The following is a 10,849-nucleotide window of genomic DNA, read 5'->3' on the forward strand; positions in this document are numbered from 1 at the left end:
TACTATATAAGTAATATTAAAAGCTAAAATATAAATAAATTGGTTTTAAATGTTTCTTTATAAAATTCTTTATCCAACTGTGATGGAGCTTGTATACACGAATGGCAATGATATATAAATTAATTCGTGTTACCTTTAAAATGACTGGCAAATTCAAATTCAAAATATTTATTAATTGTTTCTGTATTCATTAAGAACGTATTCTGTTCCTCAATCGTCACAAACATTTGTTATTGATTTTATTTAAAAAAAATTTGGTGTACGCAAATTCGAAAACTTAAAAAATTTTAATAAAAAAATTCAACCGACTTCCAACTCAAAAATTAGCCTAAACTAAAAAGCAAAAAATAACATCTTACCTATGTGCTACCTTCTGATCAGTTTGAAGGCGGTGCCAAGCCAGTGATGTTTTAATTTAAGCCGTTTAAATTACAAAATTTCTGTGGTTCTTTCAGAAACGGCTTTAATTAAAACATGACACTGGATTGGCACCGCCTTCAAACTGATCAGAAGGTAGCACATAGGTAAGATGTTATTTTTTGCTTTTTAGTTTAGGCTAATTTTTGAGTTGGAAGTCGGTTGAATTTTTTTATTAAAATTTTTATTTTTTAATTTTTAGTGTTAGCACACCTACTGAGTGTAACCAAAACTGATACTAATAACCTTCGAGAAGTTCTCTTCATTGTCCTTCGTCTTCAATACCAGACCCTTAATTCAGTCACAACCCATCTAGGTGGAAAGTTCTCAGCAATACAAATTCATAAAGTCCCAACAAAGGTAGCTACTGTGAACCGTCGAGGAGTTACCTTAACTCTCCTTCATCTTCGTCACCAGACCCCTAATACAGTCACAACCCATCTAGGTGGAAAGTTCTCATCAATACAAATTTATCAAGTCCAAACACAAGGTAGCTACTGGGAACCGTTGAAGAGTTCTCTTAACTGTCCTTCGTCTTCATCATCAGACCCTCAATACGGTCACAACCCATCTAGGTGGAAAGTTCTCATCAATACAAATAAATCTAGCCCAAACAAAAGGTACCTGCTGTAAATCGTTGACGAGTTCCATCGTCTGTGTATCGGCTCCATCATCAGACCAACTCCAGACCTTCATAAAATTGTAGTGGTTTAAAATACCTTATGGAAACACTAACAAACGCACTAGCCGTCTCTACGATTTTCGAAAGTTCCCCTCGATTTCTCCAGGATGCCATCATCAGATCCTGACATGAAAAAAATGGGACCACCCTGGAATCAAACCCTTCAAAACAAAAAAAGAATTTTCAAAATCGGTCCACAAATGACGGAATTATCGCTGGACATACATAAAAAAAAAAAAAAAAAAACACATACAGCCGAACGTAGAACCTCCTCCTTTTTGGAAGTCGGTTAAAAATTAAAGTTAAGAGGATATCAAACGCGGCTTCTCGACGTGTGCGCGAGTAAAGTTGCAATTTGCATGTTGGCAATCAACTAGTTATGTTATACTTATCACAGATGACATAAATTTAACAGGCACTTTTATAATTAAGAAAATATTAAACATAGGTGCCATTCAACTTGAACCTAACCCTTTTTAAAGTCAGTTAAAAATTACTTGAACTTTCAATAAAATTATCGAGAAGTACCAAATTGGAGCAGTAGGTAACAATAACAACTTTGGTATTATGTTAACTAAGGTTTAATATCCATTTGGCATCCATTTGGCATCCCTAGACTAGAACATTGTTAAAGTATAATATACGATGGATTTATCTCGATTAAAGTATAATAACAGTGGACTCTTAACCGGAGGCATATATTAGTGTAGTCATTAAGAGCGACGTAAGCAGTTAGTTTAATGATGGATTAATCAAACACTGTCAGCGAGCCATTGTTATAAAAGTTAAGTAACGAGTTCGCTTTTAATATAATAAGTATGAATTCTAAATACCTACACAGAAGAACGTTTTCCGGGAATTCTTGTTTTTCTCTTTTGTGAGGTAGTAGAGTAGGACCGTTTTAATTATTTTTTACTATTTTTTCACATACAAGAAATTCTAATTTAATTCTTTCTAATTTCTGCAGTTTGACTAGGTGGAACATCTGAGCCCCCTGCGATCCCTTGGCGAAGCCTTAGTATAAAGAAATATAAATACAACAACGAGTTCCAAGAAGTCCAAAAAGTCTATGTACATCGTGGACGTGTATAGACTGATGTGATGATGTATATGACGGTGATGATGATGATGATGAAGATGGCGATGATGATGAGGATGATGATTATGATCGAGATGATGATGATGAAAATATTGTACAAATTTGACTGAAAACACATTAAGCTCATACCCTCAATCTTCTTGGTAATTAGCTCAGCGGGGGCAGCGGATGTGATGTTGAGGTATCTCTTCGGTTCTCTTGCGGCCCTCACTTTGAGGAAGGTGGAGTTGACCCATTGGACGCATTGAGCAACATCGCACACAGTACCCAGGGCAGCCTCACTGTTCAGGTTTTCCGCTAACCGCTTGTGCAGGTAGCTTTGCAATGGCTCGCAGCCTTCCACTAAAGTTTTGTATCGAGCCTGTGGAGTTATTAGTTTTAAAGATACATACTCATAATAATTTGACTGTTTGGTAAAAAAGGATAAACGGGAGATAATAATACAATACTTTATTTATTTATATAAAACATAATTAAAGTTAAACTGAAATAATCCAATACACTAGTCACACACAAAGAGGTCACTGTTAGGCAAAGCAAAATATAAAAATGAAAAAAAAACAAAACTGACAATTGACTTACAGTCATTGTAAAGTAAATGTTTTTGAAGCGATGTTATACGAAATACTTCCATACTTCCATCTTCTAGTTAATTGTAAATTGTTAGGAAGTAGTAAATTTTTGTAGTGAGATAAAGTTACAGTCATGGTGACGAAGGAAGAGAAAAGAGCAAAAAAGGAGGCGAAAAAATTAGAGAAGCTGAGAGCAGAAGCCGAATTACGGAAGAAACTCAAGCGGGAGGAACTTGAACGCGAAATAGCAGCTCAGTCGCGAAAGCGCGGCTCATTAGACAAGAGCTGGCGCCAGATGATGCTGAAAATAAAAGAACCTGTTTTCAGACAGGATCTTGAAGTAATGTGGCAAGTTTTCGAACGAACCTACGACAAAAAGAGTTATTTGATTAAACACACGATGATGTTAATGGATACAGCCGATGATCAATTTCAAAGAACTGTGGCGAGCTTCTGTGACACAATAGATACAATGACTAATAAGTTCCTTTCAGAGATGGAACAGCTATCAAAGTTTAATGACTTCCGTACAGCTAAACTTCTCGAGGCTGGCGAAGAAGAAGCAGCTCAAAATAGAGCAGACCACGATACAGCTGAGACTCATTTACAGCTACTACTTTATCATGCACACACTACTGCAGACTCATTTGCTTGGACTACTAGAGGTATTAATTTAGTTAAGGAAGACGAAGATCGTAACAAATATGCCAACGACCGTGAAAACTTACGCTCATACCTCGAAAATGTTTACAGTCGCATGTGGGACGAATATAAAGCAGTTGTCAAAGCTTATATATCTGAAACGTCTGATAATCTGAAAAAGGTCCGTAAGTTGAGGCGAAAGGAAAACTTGATGGCCGACATTATCGCATCTCAAGGTAAAAGGATAGCTAATAGTGATGGTCTACTAAAACGTCTTCGAACGGAATTGGCAGCTTATGAATCAGGTACGAAACAAGCAGCTTTCCGAGATCGTCGCAATCGTCACAGAGATGCATTTATGCGTTTGAAAAAGACGTTGGTTGATGGATGCACTAATAATACAAAGCAAATGGCTAAATTAGTCAGAGTGTCAGATGATACAATTGATTGGCTGGAATCGGCAAGCAAACAAGGTGAAAAGATATTGCGTATAGCTGCCCTTTGTCGAAAATTTGAAACTCAACGGGAGAAAGTTATGCCTTTCGGAACAAACGAGCCATACTCAGCATCACAAAGTAAAGTTAATTTACACCAACAGAGTTCTGACGATTCATTAGTAGCCAATGCTTTGGCATCTTCTGAAGGTCTCACCAGGTTGTGGCAGAGGATATCTAAGGCTGATTTGTCCAGAAGAGCGTTAATTCGAGAAAAACAATTGTTAGAAGAGGAGAACGCACGTATACTGCAAAATATTCAAGAATACAACGAGAACTATGTAAACCCACAACCACAATCTAAAAAATGCGTCTGCAATAAGAAATCCAAAACCGATGTACCTCATCCAGTGGCTGTTGACGGCGTATTAGAAGCTTCTAAATATAATAATTTTAATAGAAAGTAAAATTTTGTTTGAAACAATAAAGTTAATTACAAAATAGTACTTACCTACCTACTTATAAATATTTGATAGATTAGGTACTGTAAACATACCTATATTTTTATTAGCTTTATGATGCAATTTTAGTTTTCGCATTCACGAGATATCGGCGGGTTGGTGTTTTTTATATATTATTTGTATATTATGACAGTCACATGAACGTAGGTATATGATGCAACCGCATAAGATATATAGCACAAGGCGCAAACGATGCCATTTTGACCTTACCTACTTCTAAAGGTTTGGAACATGTTACAATCGAAAAGCGGATTAATATAATCTTATAAGGCCTTGGTAAATACTAACAAAGTTTTTTAAGTAAAAGTTAAATTAAAATATCTACTGCAGCCATAACACATTAAATACCTAACCAATTCAGTAAGTGCAACCAAAAGACTGTGTATTTGCTTGGTGGTAATCGATTGCTACATTTTCTCAACTTTTAGTGTTCCGTATCCAAATTCTTGATTCTGGTGGCTAACTGGGTTACCAGGTAATAAAAATTTGAGCATCGGAACTAGATGTATCACGCAATTAGTAGGATATTGTGGCTGTTAAGTTGTATTTTACTATTTATTAGCAACAGTAAAAAACAACTGGTTATTAACTACTTTTAATGACCTAGTTTGTGATAAAAGTTGCGAGGAGGGTAGTTTACCAGCCCCAGCCATAATGTACCTACAAATTGCGTGGTACATTATCTCGTTCCGATGCTCAGAATTTTTCATTACCTAATTTTTATTAAGTTAAACATCTCATCAAGATGACGGAAAATTAACTAAATAGTAATCGATTGTAAAAATGCTCCACGGATCCTGGACTAGTCTTTCTGTTACAGCTTTAACAACAAATATTTCCTAAAAAAACAGATTAAAATAAACATTTAAGGCGGCTCTTATACAACAAACGTGATTTTGCCGATTCAAATAATGGCATATATGTTTTCTTTGATAAAGTCAAAGTCAAAATTTATTTATTTCAAATAGGCTTAGTTTACAAGCTCTTTCGAAACGTCAGGTAATAATATTAAACTTAAGATAATGGTGATAATAATTATTCGAAAACTTAAAATTAAAGTTACGATAATAGTACGGAACCCTTCGTGCGTGAGTCCGACACGCACTTGGCCGGTTTTACGTTATTACAACTATACGCTTATATTTTACTTTTATGCCATTGTAAAACATTGATAATTTAATAACTTTGAAATATTCTTTGACTTTGAATAAATTTAAGACTTTTACTTTTAATTCCTGCTTCTCGAAAAGCAAGTTTAAGAATAATAGAGATATTAATAATAATAGAGAATGATAGAGATCTTAATGTACTCATCAGAGTCGATTTCTGTTTCAGTTTGGAGGTTGTACTCGTATATACCCTTGCTTGTTAAATATTGTCACTTGTCCACCCACCAGTAACAAGTGTCCACAACATATTTCGCGAAGACAAAATGAGCGGTATCTCTCTTTCGTCCTGTCGCAATGAAAGAAAGAGCGATATTTTCGGTACTGCGCTATTGGTCGACATCAAGTCATTTTGTCTACATGAGCTATGTCGCGGGTCGCATGGTAGGCCTACAGGGCCAGATAATAATAAATCATTATTACCTGGCCACAAGCGCGGTTAGTTTTTACTTATTTTGAAGGAAACAATCTCAATAATAATCGCTAATATTTTCTGATAATTCCAGTAAGTCGAAGAATTCAAAAAAAGCCTCTAAAGTCTGCAGTTTTATTCCCACCGCTAAAAGCGATAAAAGTAGGTACATAACCATTTATATATTTCCTGTCATCTAATCTACCAAATCTAACCCATGACGCTTTAGTAACTGCAAATTTATCTTCCCGGGCTCCCCTACTATTAGCACACATACCTACTCAGTAAGACATGTTTCATTTCAAGCGTACTAAGTACATACCTAGTGAGCTAGTAGTAGCTAACTATGGGCCTCATAAGAAACCTCAGAGTCACAAAGCTGGCGATGGAACGAGCTATACTAGGAGTGACTCTGCGTGATCGAATCAGAAATGAGGAGATCCGCAGAAGAGCTAAAGTCACCGACATAGCCCAACGAGTCGCGAAGCTGAAGTGGCAATTGGTGGAGCACATAATTCGAAGAGCCGTTGGCATCCCAAGGTGCAGGAATGGCAACCCCGCACCGCACTAGAAAGCGCCGTGTTGGTCGAACTCCCACTGGTGTTGGATGACATCAAGCAAATCGCAGGGATTCACTGGATGCAGGCGGCTCAGGATCGTGTTGTTTGGAAGTCCTTAAAAAGCCTATGTCTTGCAGTGAACATACATCGGCTGATAGATGATGATGATGAGCTAGTAGTTGATCTGCTATTTTTCGTTAAAATTAGTATAAAACTAGTCCATTTTAATTATTCATTCATTATGGTAGAATATTTATTATGTACCTGAACGTAGGCACAGTAGATATAACAAGCAGTATAATAACTCGGCCGTATTTTTGAAATAAATACCTACAGCCGCGCGCTCCGTAAACATGTGATAGGGCTGCCCGCCTGCAGCATTTTAATTACATTTGCCAACTTTGTGTTTCCATTTAGTTTTGTGATTGTAAATATACTTTTTTTTAAATAAACAAATAAAATACTTTGTAAATTGTAGTAAAATAGGAATTGATCAATAAAATGCGTGTTGTTTTTTGATTGGTAGATTTAAATAAGGCTGATACTAATCAATGATCTTGAAGGACCTTCATATTCCTTCCCTTCATTTATTTTGGTGAAGCCATCTAGGTATTACCACCACACTAGGTGACCAAATAATAAAAAACCGGCCAAGTGCGTGTCGGGCCACGCGCAGTGTAGGTTTCCGTAGATTATGTTAGCACTTTAATCCCTTATGTAATAACACACACAATAGAATAAACGATAAAAAATTGATCCTGACTTGGCATGTAGGGAAGGAACCACAAAAAAATTGAGATTGACCGGGTTCGCTAGTTTACTAAAAAAATCTGGATAGGTATATTAATATCAGCCGGCTCTTTACTCTTTTTTTTCCAATACATTAAAGTATGAGCAACACAATGATGTTGTTAAATTCAAACAACTTCTTTACTTAATTTCTTTATGACATTAAAATACAGGTATACAAAACATACATGTCATAAGATTTAAATCTATGTATTACATAATAATCAAAGAAAACAACCTAAATGAAGAAGTTAATAAATAATTATTTAATAATATTATATTACCGTTTTCGTCATTTACCTATTTACACAATTTTATTATTTAAGCATTTATTTATATATATTTTTTTTTAAATTATGCCTTTAGAATACAAAATATTAATCAAACTTTATAAAAATAATAGCCCACCAGTTGCGAGGCTTTTTTTCCTAGTCGTCATAATTAAAAATCCAATACACTGTGCGTTCGTCACCGCGGCACAGTCGCGACTGCCTTCACCCTACGATCACCCCACGTTCGGGATGCGTAGGTATAGCTCGCGTTTCGACCTCTAGTATGAAGTCATCCTACTGGTTATACTGTGACGTAGGTAGATACCTAAATCATTCGTAATTTTCCGTGTCAATTGCCAAAACAAAGGCCGATTAATTTACCAACACATTTTGAACTTCGGACGCGTTAGTCTTTTTTGTTTGGACTAATCTCCGACATTAATCTGTGCACCCGGTAAGATTTAATTAATTAGGAGATCGTTCAAAATCACTCTGACTGCTGCAGCTTTTGATTTTCTTTTTTATATTCTTAAAATTCGTATAAAAAATATAAGCTAGTAAATCCCTGCAGGTAGGTGCAATGGATTTTTAGGGATAATTTTTGTTTCTTCCAAGGTTCTTTTTTACTACTTACTTTTGTACCTACTAAAATTCACCTAAATCGGTTCCGTGGTTTACCCAATGATTGTAATTATAAAATGTCGTTGGGTTTAGCAGTGAAAAAATGCCATTGAAAGCCGTGAAAAAAACAGAAAACTGACACATATTTACATCATAATAAGTACATAAGTACGTACACTTTACATCATTTTCTAACTGAATTCGCATTTTTTTTATAAAAAAAAAATACTGCCATAACTAATATATTTTATTAATATGAAAATTTATTCCTCTCCAAAATACTGTGTGGAAGTGGGTACGACAACCAGTCCAAGGGCAGGGATCGAACCACGATCACTACACAGTGATGAGTGCGAACCCTTACTGTTGAGCTATTAGCTATTACCCCATTAGTATGAATTTAGGCAAGAATAATATTCTATGAAATTGTCACATCCTACCTGAAATGAATTAAATTGCAAAAGCCAAAATGAACCGCTATTATGAAAATGACTACAGATGGATCATTACGATCCAAAACTTTGAACAATAAAATTACCAACCAATCATATCTCCACGCTTCGCCAATAAATGCACAAGATGAATATTGATTTTATTGATGCAGTTTAATTTTTTTGATTTGCACTTTGATTACTTTGATATTTACAAATCCATATAAAAATCCTTAAAATCTATTTTTAATTGATGACTATACGAGTAGATAAATTATATTATGTAAATTAAACAGTTAATTAACATCTTCATAAAGCAATTTAATCAAATAAGGTACAATAAAATAAAAGCAATATTTTATTGTGTAAAATAAACGTAGTAGATTATTTTGAAACGTCATAACGCAATGGTTAAGACCTCTGCCTTCGATTCCGGAGAGCTTTGGTTCGAATCCGGTCCAGGGCATGCACCTCCAACTTTTCAATTATGTGCATTTTAAGAAATTAAATATCACGTGTCTCAAAAGGTAAAGGAAAAACATCGTCAGAAAACCTGCATGCTTGAGAATTTTCTTAGTTCTCTACGTCTATTCAAGAGACCTATGTCCAGCAGTGGACGTCCATCGGCTGTTAATGATGATGATGACCGGGAAGGACGACTTAACGTGTTCTCCGAAACACTGGGTAGTATCACCCCCTACTTCAAAACTCCAGGATGACAATTTTTCAATTGAAAATTTATCTATCTCAGAGCCCGACCCATCAGGATTCGAATCCGGGATCTCGTGACCTGAAACTACATACTTAGACCTACAAGGCAATGGATAACATCGTACGGCACTGCATATTATGTTCATTGATATATAACGTATGATGTGATGAATGTTGATAGACTACATCGCTTTCACGAGGTTTGTGGTAAAGTTAGCCCGAGTAGGAAGAGGGACGCCCCAGATATCACAATGAACCATATTATACTGTGATGAAAGTGATGGAACTCATAGAATGGTTATGGAACTTAGATTAATTCGCGTCTCATTTAAAGGGAGGCGCTTGCATCACCCGGCAGGTAAAATTATTTAGCATCACGACTCGCATTATGAGATTTGGAATTGTTTTAAATGTTGTTATTAAAATAGTGCCTATCTTTTTGTGACTAATTTTCGCAAAGTAAGTTATTATCCTTTGTTTATTCAATATAACCCAACCTCCTTTCCCCACAAGCCTTTTCATAATAATTGATTGATTAAATACAGATGACCCACCTAATGGCAAGTGGATAACCTTTATTCAGTAAGACACTTTGCATGGTATATGCAAGGAACATGTTTTACGAAGTGCTGCCCTATCTTCATCTACCTGAGGACTATGTATGACAGTGTCAAGCCTCATGTGACTAAATATTTTCTATTCAAGTTAATTCATTACTGGTGAGGTTTTTTTTATATGGAATAATCTCGCGCTTGACCACGATCTCACCTGATGGTAAGTGAGATAGGTGGAACGCGCTTTGCCTAGAAGATGTCCCAGGTTGTATGAATTTGGTATGAGTTCTAGTGATATTAATAACATAGGGATGTCTTGCACTGCGATGGTAAATGGTACAAACAAAATTCGGGTTATTTTGACACCCATTTTTAGATAGAAGTACAAATATGCAAAAGAGAGGAAACCTGCCTTTGACGTATCTAGTTTATAATAATGTTTTGCACTAGTTAAATTAAATATGAATTGATATGATCAAATAAAAAATTCAAAAAGAGTACTTTTCATTATAACAGTAGGTGTACAATTAGATGCCATATTTTTTTATGGTATCTGTTGTACTTTTTTCTTTAAGAAAAAAAATACGTGTCTTTATTGTCCTTAAATAAACGAGTAAATTATGTCGTATTTTTTTAAATAATAATACTCGTATAGAATAAGTCTCGCTGCTGTCTGTGGAAGTGATTACACGCTTATGAGGAAACGAGGCTTTTCCGACCACGCTTCTACAGAAGAGTCTAAATACAGCCTATCGTAAACTTTAAGCAAATATACGTTCATGGTCGCTTAATTGATCGATTAAATTAATTGTTATTGGAGATGATAGGCTTAACCATACGTCGAATTGTTATAGTCAGGGATCCGTAGAACATTTTGTACTACTGATTACTAACAAGTTAATTTTGCGTGAGTAGCGTCATTTCGATGAGACTATCAACTTTTTTATTTACGAAAATTATTGAGTT

General features: G+C 35.4%; 2 protein-coding genes across 2 annotated transcripts in view; both read right to left on the bottom strand.

Annotated features, from left to right (window-relative positions):
- Window positions 1-10,849, bottom strand: part of LOC112043590 (malate dehydrogenase, mitochondrial-like) — a 221,788-nt gene that overhangs the window by 96,562 nt on the left and 114,377 nt on the right. The window lies entirely within an intron of this gene.
- The window catches only part of LOC112043542 (uncharacterized), a 55,820-nt gene that overhangs the window by 14,574 nt on the left and 30,397 nt on the right, over window positions 1-10,849 (bottom strand). Inside the window, exon 13 of the mRNA XM_052885547.1 lies at window positions 2,328-2,559. Within this exon, the coding sequence (XP_052741507.1) occupies window positions 2,328-2,559 (232 nt within the window). The remainder of the gene's footprint in view (window positions 1-2,327; window positions 2,560-10,849) is intronic.

This window comes from Bicyclus anynana, chromosome 14 (genome assembly GCF_947172395.1).
Source record: "Bicyclus anynana chromosome 14, ilBicAnyn1.1, whole genome shotgun sequence".
Lineage (NCBI taxonomy): Eukaryota > Metazoa > Arthropoda > Insecta > Lepidoptera > Nymphalidae > Bicyclus > Bicyclus anynana.